Source organism: Seriola aureovittata, chromosome 18 (genome assembly GCF_021018895.1).
Source record: "Seriola aureovittata isolate HTS-2021-v1 ecotype China chromosome 18, ASM2101889v1, whole genome shotgun sequence".
NCBI classification, from domain to species: Eukaryota; Metazoa; Chordata; class Actinopteri; order Carangiformes; family Carangidae; genus Seriola; species Seriola aureovittata.
This window is the reverse complement of record NC_079381.1, coordinates 19,865,584-19,881,230: the sequence shown is the minus strand read 5'-3', so window position 1 is coordinate 19,881,230 and position 15,647 is coordinate 19,865,584. Positions and strand designations below refer to the sequence as shown.

The following is a 15,647-nucleotide window of genomic DNA, read 5'->3' as shown; positions in this document are numbered from 1 at the left end:
AAGAGAAGTGTTAGTGAGAGGAAATAGGCCTGTGGGACTAACACCCACATGGGAACCTCATGTCACATGTTTTGTGTAATCAGACGACTCGACACCAGCTGCCGTGTTAACCACAAACAATAAAAACCTGACTAATTACAGTGGTTTGATTAAATAACCTGTTTAGCTTTTAAGAAAAGGAGCCGCATCTTAATTCTTAAAAATGATAAAACACTAAAACAATACTATTTATTGAATAAATAACAGCATTTAATACAATATGGTTATCTGGTAAAACATCTACCTCAGCAGTGGGGGTGGCCTACAATATATATGCTTTCATAAACTGTAAATACTTCATTTTTACTGTAAGCAAGGACTGAGTGATACTGACGGATAGAAATTCACTTTGTGTCCAAATAGCTTAACATCAATGTAATTACTATGATGTAGAGATGGCATAAGCTAGTCTTATGTCATAATCAATATTTTGTCAACACCCAGCTGCACTGTAGATTAGGCAATGAGAGGAAATCTCTGTGGCTGGTCTAACCTTATCAAACCCGTCATCCTGTCACATGTCTGATATGTTTTGAAATTTCTGACCTTTCATTGAAGGAAGACCAGAGGATTTTAATGGATGCCTTTAGAACATTTTTATCTCATAGAAATAGTAAAATGTTCTTCTTGTGTTCCTAACATTATAGTCACAGTCGTGTCGGCGTCATGACCCACTGAACTACTGCATCTGGCTTCATACCAAACACACACTTCGTAACACAGTCAACATTGAACAGTAAAGCCTGAGTGTACAGTTTGTACTTTAGCTTCTTTTTTCTTTTTTTGTGTTAGAAACAGTCTCATCTTGATCCAAACCAGAGAACAAACTGACCTGCCAAAGCTGGCGGGTAAGAACTCCAGAAAGGCATCATTCAGGTAGAGCTGCGTCAGACTCAGGAGCTGGGTGAAGCCTTCAGGGAGCCTGACAACACAGGAATCACATCACTCACACGAAGCCTGATAAAGCTACTGCAAGGCCAAAACACTGAAACTCAAAAATAAATACATATGTAACATCAAAACCAAAATGTAGTTTTAAAAGCTATTACATAAGGGTGTGCTGTACTCACTTGGAAATGGGATTCACGCTGGCTTCTACAATAGCTAGGACTTTGCAGTTCTTGATGTTTTCTGGAAACTCCTGGATACCTGCAGAGAAATGCCAAGCAACGTTACAGTAAGTGGTTTAAAAATAGCCCAAACTACACAACACAGATTAAACATCTGCAATGCCGTACATCTCACCCGTCTTATTGCCACCGGCACAAAACAAATGACTCCTGTCAGAAGCAAAAAGATGAGGGATAATGCGTCCCGCTGGTGTTTAGCAGGAGGAGCTTTGTGAATGTTAAACACAGGTGGTTTGTGAGTACTCCGCTGATTGTAAGGACAAGCAGGAAGGCTCTCTGCCTGAAAGTCGGTGTGCTCGAGGTACATTAAGAGAGGCTCTGCACCTTTCCTCTCTAAACAACCACCATGAGAACAGCGCTTAAGGTGACATAATAAAAGAGGAGAGGAAGAAGAAAAAAAATAAAAGATCACTGAGCGACCGTCTGCGAGTTCTCATGAAACATCCACAATGTGCAAACTGCGAGAAAGAGGATGTGACCCAGTCTCAAGGTTTATTTCTACCCACTTTGTTTTGTGTCCACAACACTTAGCACAGAGTGCTTCGCGAAGAAGGATAAGCTACTTTTAATGTCGGCATGGCACATAAAGCTCTGGTTCATGAAAACACCACCACATCCTTCACCATTTGTTTAATCTTAGGCCGTCTCTGCACTCACTCATTTATGTTAGAATTACCTTTTTAACCTTTCTATAGCCTTTGCTGAGCAGGCATACTCCTCTACAGCTCTGCTAAGCTTTAAGGTCACATAGTGATGATCAACCATCTTATACAGCAACCTGCACTGTTAACAGGTTGGGCTTGTAGTGCTTGACATCCATGTGGGAAGCTCAAAGAAAATGTCAGACAGGTTGACGTCTAAGTACTGACATGTTTGGAGCTAAAAAACCCTTTGCAAAGAATATGCAACAGGATGTTATGAAAGTACTGAGAAAAATTAAAAATAGCACAGTCACCTGATTGATCATATGTGCAGCTGGTTATTAGAACTGTCAGAGCGTCAGACACTTAAACTCTGCAGCTGCTTTTTGTTCTGAATTTAAAACTAGAGCAACACTGACAGTGGAAAGTTTTCATCAAACAGGCAAAAATTAAAAGGACGAACCTCTTAATCGTATTCTCCCGTGTGAGTGTTTCATCATCAAAGAGGTAAATGTCACACTTTGTACAGATATTCTCATAGTTGGCCTGAGAATCAGCTCAAAAAACAGCCTCATCCAGCTCCGTGTTGTCCCTGCTACGACAATGCACCATGAGGATAGTGTCTAGTGCGATGCAGGTCTGAGCTTGTCCACTTCTTTTATCCATCACATCAGGGATTTTGAATCATGCAGCCTTGTGACGTATCGTGGTAAATGAAACATGCTGTAGCATTTTACCACAGAATATCTTTCAAAGCAATCCATACACGGCAACTCTTTGCTGGCAGTCTTCTTTTTCCTCTTTTTTGTAGTCAAGACAACACAAGGACAACAAGGCAAGTAACACCTTTGAACTTCACAGGTGACTGCACCAGAGGCTGTGGTCAGTTTTCAGATCTCAGCAACACGATCTGATGAGCAGCTTTAAACGTGTCACTCAGAGTGCCAGCGAAAAACACTTCTAACCTGAGTGACAGACTGAAGACAAGATAAAGATGTGAAGGAAAATAAGTGGGCACGTTTGCTTACTGTTTTTGCTGACATCCAGCTCCCTGAGATTGATGAGGTTTGCGATGGCTGCCGGCAACACCGTCAGGTCATTATCTGGCATGCTCAGTCGGTGTAGTAACTGGCAGTTAAACAGTTGCTGGTGGAGACAGAGAAGAGATAACAGTTGTTTGTGTACTGCTGGACAAGAATATACAGTATAATATTAGATGTTTAAATATTCTTCAAAGGCTCCTCTTTGAAAATGAATATGAATGAAGTCAACAATCCAAGCTTTTCATAAGAGAAAAACAAGTTAGACATGCATTGAGTTTATATTTAGTGGCCTCACGAGTAACGCCTCATATACATAACTATGTGTGTCTTACTTTAGGCAGTTCCTCGATCTGGTTGGCATCGAGGTAGAGTTCCTGCAGGGTCTTCTCAAAGCTAAAGATCTCCTTAGGAACAGTCTCCAGGCTGCAGTGGGAGTAGTCCAGCGATGTTACCGTCTCCTCCTCACCCCGCAAGCAGCGGCATGGCACCAGACGAACAAACAAGCTCCGCTTGGACATCCTCAGTCCCTGGAGAGGGAAAACAGAGATATGTAAAGGGAGTAGAGGATTAAGAGGAGCCGAGGAGGTGGGCTTACGTACAGTGCTACTTTCACATTTCAGCTTCAAGTGTACAGATTCACAATGTTTTATCCCTCCTATGTAACACATCAGTAATGTTTTAGTGCAGTTTAAAAATAAACACTAATTTAAAACACCCACACAGATTTTGACATCTGATCTATGCATCTGATCCATGAGCATGTGACTTCAGTCTGAACTGTCAGAACAGAACATAAATGTTGTTTTGCGGAGACGGATCACTGTCAGCAGTCTGTGTCCACAAGCACATGGAGAGCAATGACTCATGCGCTGATGAGAAAGAAATGATGAAGTCACACATTCAGTTTGGAAAAATGCCTCCACTCAGTCAAAACTACATGTGGACATGTTTTTCAGTGATGATGACTGTGAGAACAGCCCCTTGGCAAAACAGGCGGCAGCAGGGTCAACAAAAGAGGAGGCATAAAACTCCCATCAGTTAAATGACTGTGGCCATGCAACATTATTTTTTTATTTATCTATTTTTTTTTTTTTTTACATTGAACTATCAGAAATCTATTCTGTTTCACAACAACAAGGTTGTTTTAGGATGGCGATTGAAAACAATCAGACACTTAGAAAGGGGATCTGATCCAACAGCCTTTGGTGTGAGAACATCTGCAAAACCCCAGGTCCTTCTATAACAAAGGGAAATTTCAGTATTTGTCAACCATGGTCTTAATCTGATATGATTATTAGTCATAACACTTTACTCTGTAGCTCACCAGACTGCTGCAACACCGTCTCAGACATTTTAGAAAAGCAGTGGTAATATTAGCTCATCTCTCTATAAAACTGTCCAGATTCTTTCTTTTTTTTTTTTACAGGGACTACTTATTGTGTTTACTTTCAGCTGGACTTGAAGTGTTGGAGTGGTTTAATTCTAATAAGTTTAAGTTTTATGGAAAGATTTATGAAGCCTGCGCTCCTGCCACCAGTCAACACTGTTCGTCTGCAAATCTCCACAATGGAAGTGGTGAATAAACTGCCATAAGGTGGAAATAAGTGAATAACAAATGCCCTTAACATGGCCTCACTCATCAATTAAAAATGTTCAACCGTTGTGTTTTTGGAGAAGTGAATTCGGTTAAAAAGAGACCACGGTGTGAAGCATTCACAGCGTGAAAGCTTTCCAACAGTATCAGTAGATTTATAATTGCTCTTCAGTCCAGAGGCACTTCTGTAGAAAAGGGCCTTTCAAAACAGGCGTGGGTTGCATCATGCACACTCCATCTTATTATTTCATGCAAAGCTTTGTGCTGTTCTTATATTTGCAAATAGATTACAGATGATCATTGACAATGAGTCATCATTCAGTGAATTAATGCTCAACACATCCGACAACAAAAAGACAACTAACAGGCCTATGAATTGTATGTGCTTTTAAAGGTTTTACTAAAAAAGAAATAGCATCCCAGTGGAGCCCGATATAAAATGTACATTTTTAGTTTCACATTTCACTTTCACTTGTGGGAAAAGCTGTTTTCCACTTCTAAAATTTCCATAGGTATGCAGAATGAAAAGCTTTTCAATATCGTGGGCTGTAGCCTCATTTGGGTTGAAGCTGGGGATAAAAATGCAAAAAGAAGTAGGCCATGAATCAGCCATCGTTTTGGAAATCCATGTCCTTGACTGGTTTTATCCAAAACTCTCTCTACTGCAAAATAATGACATAATGAAGCCAGAAAATCTTTTCAGCTTTCAAGCTGGTTGGAGAAAGCTTACAGGGCGGATGGAAAGGGAGTTGTAAACCTGTCCTTTAAACTTGCTATGATTTTTATAGCTGGAGTTTCAGGGTCAACATGCAGGTTTTCACCAAGTACAGTATCCACTATGGCATGTGCTCTGGTCAACAGAGGCTTTGTTCTGTGGACCATGTAGAGAATGTGACTTTTCCTCCCCCTCGTCTTAATCTGAGCGCCGCTGCAGCACATAATCTCCAAGTCCTTCACTCACTGCAGATCCAGACTGGAAGTGTGGTAGCCATGACCCTCAGCATCAGTCACACCCAAACAGTTTGTGTGACCAGTTGCTACAAGTAACTATGCCAGTCATTCTCCTCTGTGAAATCTGGTTAACCGTATACATCCCAGTGTCTTTGTCATCAGATGTACAAATGTTTGTGTGTGCGTGGAGATGCTTTCTCTGGACCATGCAAAGTAGGTGTGAGTATTTTTGTATTGTACTCAAAATATGACCTGATGAGTCACGGACCTTAAAAAAACTGAACGAACTTCAAATGTGTCCAAAGTTGACTCAAAAGGAGGACGGGTCAGCCATCCCGCTATCTAAACCTCATTGAAAATGGGCGCCTGTATGTACACGCCCACACTCACATGAAGTATTCACAACCAAGAGGTTGTCAGCCTCCCACACACACTGTGCTATAGCAGCAGGCAGCTCATGTATAAATACACTGAGTAATCTGGTCTATCACCAGAGGGGATGACAGAGGGCTTGGCTCCATTCACCCCAAGTAATGAGCACTGAGTGTATGGATGACGCATGATATGCAGAGTGGGAGGAGGGGGAGGACTGGAAGAAGAGGGAGTGTGACATGGGTTAACGGAGAATGGGGTAGTTGTGGATTATTTTGAGGTATGTGAGAAAAAGCAATTAAGGGGCAATAACAGATTAAGGGTCATGAGAAACATCGTGGGGAGATTTGTATATAGTTTGAAAGACTCAGGGGAGAGCAGTAAGAGCAAAACAGGAAGGAGACGAACGGTAAATGATCAAAGAATCTGAATGTCGGCTACATTACAGAACAGAGCAGTTCAGACCTGCCATTAACATGCGACTTGGGTGATCCCATCACGTCTCCGAGTACAGGTGTGAAAGCACCCAAGACGCATTGAGGACGTATTTAAGATCCGATCACTCAGACTGCATTCAGAGGCGGTCTGAGCCGCATGAGGCAACATTCTTGTGTGTGAATGCAAATGTGTCCTGGGCCACACTGAAGGACCGCCTACTCAACTTTTGTCCTCTGCCACAGTCTGATTTGTGCCGCCACAGTTCCATCAATGAACTGAAAATATTTTTACACTTCTCAGTGTTTGCCATACATTGATTTATTTGAGGCAGTCTCTTATTTCATTGTAGAGCTGTGGCAGTGCATTGATTCGTTCAGCCCCTCCTTGCCCTGCTCGCTCTCTCTCTCTCTCTCTCTCTCTCTCTCTGCCTGTCGCTGTCTCTCTCACAAATACACTGACAACAGACCGTCTGTCTGTCGCTGGCTAAAAACAACAACACATTTGGTCTTTGCAAAAAGGGATCATGTACGTGTTTATTTGCATGCAGAGCAGGGAAGTGAGATCAGATCACAAGTGGTCACTGGAGATGTACAAATGTTAATGTCAGGTCTGACCATGGCCTAAGAGTCTGTATTCACAATGATCCTTACACACTGATGGTGAGCAGGCACAGTGTTTATCATGTTCACCATCTCAAGCACATAAGCATTTTATCATTTGCTAATCAGGACTTAACAAAACACACCCAAGGCTGATGGGAGTGTCATTAGTTTTGAATATCTGGTCATAAACCAAAGTGCTGGTAGTGCTGGCGCGTTGTTTACCTGTTTTTTGCAACGTTTTCTCATTGTCAACAAATCCTATAAAAATACCCAACAATGAACTGATGCTACTAACAAGTATTGTTTGTGTATCTAGAATCTGATGGGTCCCATTCCTCTGTGCCATAGAGCTCCATTGTTGTCCAATGACTTTAAAATACATGAGCACAATGAGTCACACCTTTGGGTGACACGCTTCTTCATTAGAATCAACATAGGCACTGCAGATATTTTAAAATTGATGCAGATAAATACTCATTGTATGAATCCACAGCTGAAAATATCCCAAAATTTACTAAAGTTTACAGCTTTACTCCTGTTTTATTTATATTTGCTAAGAAGTTGTTTTAGGAAGTCATTAAGCGCTTTTCAAAAAAATTTAAACTACATATATATATACACACTTATATAATGATTTATTGTCTACAGCAGAAACAAAAAGGCTCAGGGTTGAGAGCAGGGAAGTCAAAAAGCATCAAGAGATGAACAAACACATTGTTGGTTTGGTGTTTTCAGATACTTTGTTGACATAAAAAAAAAAAAATAATCATCTTGCACAATGTTGTCAAAGTGCCAAGTAAGATAACTGGTGGACCTTGAATGATAAGCTTATGAGTCAGATACCTTGCCAATTTGAAAACACAGTCCTTCAAAAAAATAAACAACCTTTATAGGAGGAAGTTCAGCTGCTCTCAGTAGGTCAGAGATTTGCGATACCCAGCACACAAATCAACAGATACACGTATAGACATTATTTTATAACCACGCATAAGCCCAGTTACATTTGCATGATGCATAAAACACTGTTATACACTGCTGCACAATTGCAGCTTTCCCTCCATAGGCAGATGATAGAGGGAAGTACTGCAGTAGTGTTATTGTACATCTGTCTCCTACCTCCTTTATGACATCCTTTATTATGGTTCTATTGTGCCATTAATGTGTTGTTTTTACTTTGTTCTACAAGAAAGTTTACCCCAGAAGGAAAATAAAGAGAGAGTGAAATGGGCTGGATAACTGTGGCAGGACTGTGCTGCCTGTCTGTCTGTCTGTCCGGCTGAAGCCCCCCTAGAGTAATCTGGAGGGCAGCGTAGTAATGAGAACCGCACTGCCTACAACATAGATAGGCTTATCCACTGACCTACATGTTACTGGAATGATGACTGCTTACACTCACCCAGCTTTAGTCCACCAACAGCTCTTGACTTTTGAACTGAGGAAGTTCAAGACATGCAAACAGAGATTTCCAGACATGTTAAGCTCTCAGCTGAGATTTTCTTTCTTAGCCTACTTATTTAAGCAGCACATTTACTTAAAACTTAAATCAGCGTGCTAGTAAGAGCTTGGCCTGAAATCGTCCGACATCTATAAAAAAAACAAACAAACAAACAAACAAAAAAAAAAACAAAAAAAAAACACTGGCTGTATTTATTCAGAAATTTCAAAATGAGTGCACATGTGACTCTGCAGCCTGCCAGTGATGTTTGGGGCTCCCTCTGTGCAACAGTGAATGAAATAGTCCAGAGGGCAAGCCAGTCACAGATTCCCACTTTATTCTCCCAGTGAGAGCCAGGAAACCACTTCCCCGTCGCAACCCTCTCCCTGTAACTTAAGTGCCTCCTGGGTCGGTGCTGTTGCTATAGAGACTACGGTCAAGGGTAGAATCAGCTCTCCGACCCCTAAAGTCATACACACAACACACACACACACACACACACACACACACACACACACACACACACACACACACACACACACACACACACACACACACACACACACACAGCTGAGCTTGCTTCACTGTTTATGTCAAAGTCATTGACTGATAAAACACAGAGGAGCTGTAAAGACAGCTCCACAAGATGTGGTCAAAGTGAAAGAAATGTTATTGAAAGTAAATTCAGAAACAGATGGAGATAATTAGACTATACTCCATTTCATGCTTAAGGTGTGTGTGTGTGTGTGTGTGTGTGTGTGTGTGTGTGTGTGTGTGTTTCCCAAAGGTCAGTCAGTCCTTCCACTGTGGCCAATCAGCAGAATGTGTTCAGAACAAATTAGTAGTTTCTAATGTGTCTCTGCTTCAAAAGGTCCAATTCCAATCTAGTCTACCTCATTGAGCAGTACACATAAAATAACAGACTAGACGTAAACATAATGGAAATATTGAATTAGCAAACCAACACTCAAAATAGGTCCGGGAGGGCTCATTAGTGTTGTGTCTGTGTGCACATGTGTTTAATGGGTTAAGCGGAAATGCAAGTGCAGCATCTGACGGCAAGCAAGCAGTTTGTGTTATTTATAGCAAATAGCACTCGTCTGGTTGATATAGCAGAATGTGATTAGTGTGGGCTAGCTCTCGCCTTATGAAAGGAGCTTTTGATCCAGATTGCAGTGGACTGTTACAGGATTGCTGGGTCGCAGCTGAAATTTTATATTGGAGATTATGGCGTCAAAAAACAATGTACAAGAAGGCACAACAGCCTGCAAGAGCCTGTGGGATACGCTCGAACTGGCTCTGTCTGCGAAGGAAGAGGAAAGACTTCAAGTCACTTCCTCAAAGCAGGGCGGAGTGGGCTTATACAGTGTGCTAGACTGTAGCTGTAACTTGAACTCCCTTCATATGGGATCATGTACTTGACCATGGAGATCCCCTTTACTATTTACAGACAAACCAAAAACCAGTTTAGAGAGAGAAGTTCAAATGACAAACTAATCATTTTCTTGTTTAATACATAATCAAATGTCATGTTACACAAGCTCTAGGTTTCCTACAGTTCAAGTGTATTTTAACATGAATGCAGACTAAGATACCACGCTGCTGTGGAATGCAACCTGCAAACACAACTCTATCTTTATAGAGTTTCAATTTGCAGTCATCTCAGGCTGATCTGAGATTTGTTCAGTTCTCAAAAGTACATTCAGTGCTTGCCAATAGATAAAAGTGCAGAATGACGAAGCACAATTAAGATTTCACACAGGAGACATAAGTGCTGACTAATAATTGTTGCCCTATGACAAACTGAGACTTGACAGGTCTTAGTTGAAAAGTTGCCCTCCCTCCAAAAACACTTTTTAATGATATTATCCACGAACTGTTGCAACTCAACTCATTTTTATTTTAAAAGAAGCCTCTTTAATCACATATTTTAAGTACATTCGAGAAATAATTTATCCGTGTAGTCACGTAGACGGGTGGATGAATATACTGGAGAGCAGTGTGCAACACAGGCTGCGGTAATGTCTTTCCTCTGGGTGCCTCATTAACAGCATCACATTCAACTTCAGCTGGCACAACAGGAGAACTGCTGCTTCTCAATAATGCAGTTGGATACTGAGCTAACAGGACAACAGTTCAGCAACTGAGTAAGACACAAAGATCCATGTCTCTCAAGTCCATGCTCTCAAAATCTACTATTCCCCGCCACAGTTTACACGCATTCCCATGCCTTCGTTTTTATTTTACCACTGCTGGCAGTCGACAACCCAATGACTGGGCTCGATAACTAAACATAGGAAGCAATCAATGAATACAAAACCGAAGCAACAGGAAACTTTAGCTGGAATTACAGCTGAAAAAGGCAGAAAGACAACCCTGTCATCAGTATCTGTGGCGGGGGTTTGCAGCTTAGTGGAACCTGAAGTTCCAGTTTCACTCTCCCTCTGGTTTTGGTTCTCACCAGCTTAGGTCTCAGTGGTCTTGCATGACTCTAGAAAACAAAACCATGATTGTTTTCTTTGAATTCATGGTGAAATGAGGGCAAGTAATCCGATCTGTGACAAAGACAAAGTGCCTTTTACAGCATCTTCCCAATTTTCTCCTCTTCACAGACTGGCTCCAATAGACTGAATTCATCATAACATGCATCTATCTGAACATTTACATGGAACCTACACACATTCTTCTATATCTGAATTGGTGATGCAAGACTTTGCCATTTAACGTCTTTGAAAAAATGTAGGACAAAACTGTTTTGTAGCAGCACAAGGCCACCGTGCCTCATACATATGTAAAAGAACTAAACGCTGAAGCTCTAGAAAAACTTCATGCATATTATTTGAAGAGTTTCTTTATCACCGAGACACTTAGCAGTTGTTTTTCTTTGTCTAGCATTATTAAACTGAGCACATTAAAAGCAACGAGAAGCTCAAAGCACAGAATACTGTTGTCCTTGAGGAAGAATTCAAATGCACTCAGTATTCAGAGGAAAATCTGCTGACCGTCAAGCTGCTATCAATTCCTACAATACCCAGTATTGACCATCAAAATGCTCCGTTTAAAGATGCAGTGCTCCGACACACCATGACGCACAGCTACACCACCCCCAGCCTGGTTAAGTCCACTTGGCTGTTTGTTTAAAATGTTGATGTTTGTGTTGGAGCAAGTGTTGCGGCTTTGTGTTTGTCGCACAAACAATGTTGTGAGATAAGTCAGTCGTCGGAAAGTGTAACTGTTGTCCTAGGTGGCATCAAAGAGACAGTTGAAAATAAAACTTCTTCAATGGGTAGATTCAAGCCTTTCCATTACATTCTGTATTGATCTATCATAATTTAGTGGTTTAACAGTCCCTTTAATGAAAATGCCACTAAAGCTCAATAATATAACATATATATAATGTTGCTGAGTGGTATATAAAAGAGGTTGCTTCAGGGATATTGTAGAAGAGTTACATACAGTGACAGTTGAGCAACTGACTGATAATAATCTCAAGTGAAATGGAGCTTGAACATATTCCAGTGAACATGTCACTGAGCTATCACATAGGTAACACTGACTCTCTCATTATGAGGGGGGAAAAAAAAGAAAAATCCCAAACTAATGATTAAGAAGATTAATTAAGAACGAGTAATTTTCAATACATGTATCTGTTCTGAATTTGGGTCAACCCTCTGTGTAATCACCCTATTAGGCTGCGGCAACAGGATTACATAGCTGACGTGTACAGGATCACAACAAGGGAAAAACAACAACACAGGAAACACAACGAACCTTTTCCACTATTTGAAAAAGGTAACATCACCATCCCACTATCCCAGTACACAGAAAGCCAAAAACGGCTAGCTTTAGCCCCCGAGCTCACAAACAAGCTTCTCTTGGTAACATTAATTTAAACCCCAGCAGCAGTCGCTTGTGTCTGGCTTCTCAGTCATTACTCCGCATGATAAGAGCTGAAAAAGAAACAGGGACACACCAAGTGCACATTCATATTTTATGCCATTTAGAAAGGTGGAAAACCATTTCCAAAGCTAATGAAAGGATAGAGACATTTTTAATGCAGGGGGAAAGTGAAAGAGCAGCTTTACACACTTTGCCACCACTACAGAATGTGGTCTAGCCGCATTGCAATGCCTTACACATGTCAAATGAGCATGAATGTTAAACCCTGCAGGTTATGGAGAGTATAACTTTTTTTTTTTCAAAATAAATAGCTGTTTAGAACCACAACTAACCTGATTCATGAAGGATTTAATCCTGAACTGGATACACCCCAATGACATTCAAATTGAAAAAGGTAAACTGTGGAGTTTTCTTGTAAACAAACCATGTTTACATTCAGTGGTGATCATCATAACACACTAACATACATATTAAATGTGTTTCCTTGCATGAACATATGTCAATAATTATTATTATCAGTCAATATGGACTTTTTTTTTTTTTTTATATAATATTTTTTGCCAAGTGGCCCGGCCCTGTTATCACATCTGATGTAAATCAACTTCAGCTGTAATGGGACACATTTTTTAATATTTCTTACTTTCTTCACACGGTGCAGAGGATTTCAAATACACTGAATCCAGAGTGTCTTCATTTCAATTCCCTTTGAGATGACTATCATAATTACGCTAATGAATAATTCCCACGTTATTTCTTTAGACACGGATGGGCCTGAGGCAAATGAATGCAGTCTTATTTTCACTCCATTTGTTCAGGCCCTCAGAACTGTGAGGTTATAGAGATGTCATGGATCCCCCAGAGAACGACAAAGACTCTGAATTAGACCGTCCATCTCTAAAGGCTGTGTCCTCTCCCCCGTGCAACAAGGTGATTAATAAGCATGTTATACATGTTGGCACTGTATAACCGAGCTAATGCTGGCACGATTACTTGATTAATGAATTTAAGTGATTTAATGTATTGGAATCATTTTACGCACGCAAAGATTAGCTTGCTTTGCTATCGGCGTCTCTGCTCATTGATTTTTCTGAATTGTTGTCCTGCAGTCATGAGTTCATGACTGAATGGACCAGTAAGAATGACAGCGATCAGATGTAGAACAGCTTAGTTATGAATGAATGAAAGGGATTATTTTACTGGGACAAATGGAGACAACAGCTTCCATTTTCCCAGTGGAATTTTAGAATGCCTTCCCAACGCCTGTATTTGTAATTCACTCCATCGCTTTCCTTCACTCAACAATATCTGTTGAGGGCTGTTCTCATGGCCAACTCAGTAAATGAAGCAAATCAAGCTGTGATCCATCAGCTTACCAACGATAACAGACACATGGAAACGTAAGGAGAAGCATCGTCTCTCCATTCATCGGGAAGATTATATATCTACTGTATGGAAACGATTACAGAACCTACATTTACGTATGTGACTGTGGCACAAGGGAGACATGACTAATTACCTGTCAACCACACTGATTTTATTACTTGTAACACTTGGTGTTGATCACATGATAAATTACTATCAATCTCTCATGATTTCCTGCCAACAATACAAATGAATCACAGTGAAAACAATTATGTGATGCACAAAATATCTAATGACCACCAGCCACAATACATAATCAAATCTGCATGTATTTGAAACCTAGGAGCTGGTGAGTCAATACATTACAAAGTCTTTTCTTTCCTATGAATAGTACAGACAGATGAACTGAACCAGCTTGGATAATAATGCTCCTCACTGAGTTTCATTATCAGAACTACAACCACAGCCTTTTATGAGTTTTTCTGAAGCTACCTTGTTGTTGTGCCTCTGAAAGCAACCCACTTCCTGGCTACGTGTAGACTGATGACAATTCTGCTGAGATGCGCAACAACAGGGTATCCTGTGAGACAAGCTCACCGCAGCCGTCACTCGATTTCGACTCTCAATTTCAGTCAATGCGAGAGAAAAAAAAGGTAAAGAAAAAAAATTGTTCCATTCTGAGCCTAGAGAGCAAGATTTTTTCAGATGAGAGCTTCCCGTTGGTGTCTGAACTGTGGAGGTGGGCCAGTCTAATGAAATAAGAAAACTAAGGAGGAAAGTTTCTTTTAAAACTCTGTGACAGGTAATGGTTATGATTCAAATACTTTGTGAGGAAGCCCATTAAATATGTGCAGCGTAGTGAAACATATGTCAGATAGGACTTAATGAATAATTTCACCTGCTTGGTATTCCATGTGAAAACGAAGAAACTTTTGTCGTCAGAAAAGCCTTGTTTATTGACACAAGCTAGCAGGTATTAGCTGGAAGACGTCTATGCTTGAGAGAGAGCAGAGCTGCCTTATCGAATGAACTGGCGGAATTATCTAGCGCGAGTTGGTTGCCTTCCTCTAGCAAAGCTCTCTGCTCATCATCTTTCCCTTTTTTCCTCTCACCACACACACACACACAGACGCACACACACACACACACACACGCACGCACACAACACACACACCCTTTTGCTCCTCCTTTCCCCTCTTGTAGTTTGATGTCTATTTCCATAGAGTGCCACAGACACACAGAAAAGCCATCTATTTTCAAAACAAATTGTGATAAGCAAAGAGCTGCAACATGATGGACAGGTCTACTGCTAGGTCAGCAGGGTTTGTGGTTTGCATAACTGTTTGCATAAAAGTTGCATCATCTAAACTGGCCAAGTTTTCATTTTAACTAATTCAGCTCCTGAATTCAACTCCTTAACTTCCCCCTTTCACTCTCTTTAGTCTGAAAGTTTGGAAAATGGATTTGTTATAAAGAAAGCTTGCTTCAAGCACAACCTAATTGAAGTATTAAAAAAGACAGGAGCATTGCTAGATGGTGATTTAAATTATACATTTTATTGTACATAAAATCAGTACACTAAGGTCAGAAGCCATTCAAAATGGTCTGGCTTTTTGGGAGAGCTTTTTCCTCCTAATTAAGACCCAACCAGGGCGAAGAACGAGAGAGTCCTGCTGGTTATAAATAGTAAAATCCCTTCTACCGGTAAGTTGTTAATTAAATATGAGATCAAGTTAAATATGGACCCCTGGGATTCATTTCTGCACAGAGGAGACCTGATCGAAGACATTAGCTCTTATTAACAATGTTGCAGTCACTCACTATAGTGGTGATGGAGCAGAGTCTATTTCATCGTGCTCAGGTTCCTCACAACGGCATTGCTGGCTGGGCAAGCTGTGCATAAATATATGACTTCTTATAAGAGGGCATTTGATTTCTATCATAACATATTGTTAAATCAATCATCATAACAATGCATTAATATTAGTTAGCTGAACTGATCCAATGAAAATTTCTGGTGCTCCTAAGCAGCCAAACGATCAATATCCTGGCACTGATTATAACCCACTGGGGATGCAGCACCTGCCAGTAACACCTCCTTACAACCTTTAAAAACAACAGAATGTCTTCCTCGTGCATA

General features: G+C 40.7%; 1 protein-coding gene across 2 annotated transcripts in view; it reads right to left on the bottom strand.

Moving 5' to 3' along the window:
* Nucleotides 1-15,647, bottom strand: part of erbin (erbb2 interacting protein) — a 51,907-nt gene that overhangs the window by 22,026 nt on the left and 14,234 nt on the right. For both annotated transcript variants that reach the window (XM_056404071.1, XM_056404072.1), the window contains exons 3-6: nt 3,186-3,380; nt 2,839-2,956; nt 1,110-1,188; nt 872-961 (exon numbers count right to left, since the gene is read on the bottom strand). In XM_056404071.1, coding sequence (XP_056260046.1) covers nt 872-961; nt 1,110-1,188; nt 2,839-2,956; nt 3,186-3,371 — 473 coding nt within the window. In that variant the 5' untranslated portion in view covers nt 3,372-3,380. The remainder of the gene's footprint in view (nt 1-871; nt 962-1,109; nt 1,189-2,838; nt 2,957-3,185; nt 3,381-15,647) is intronic.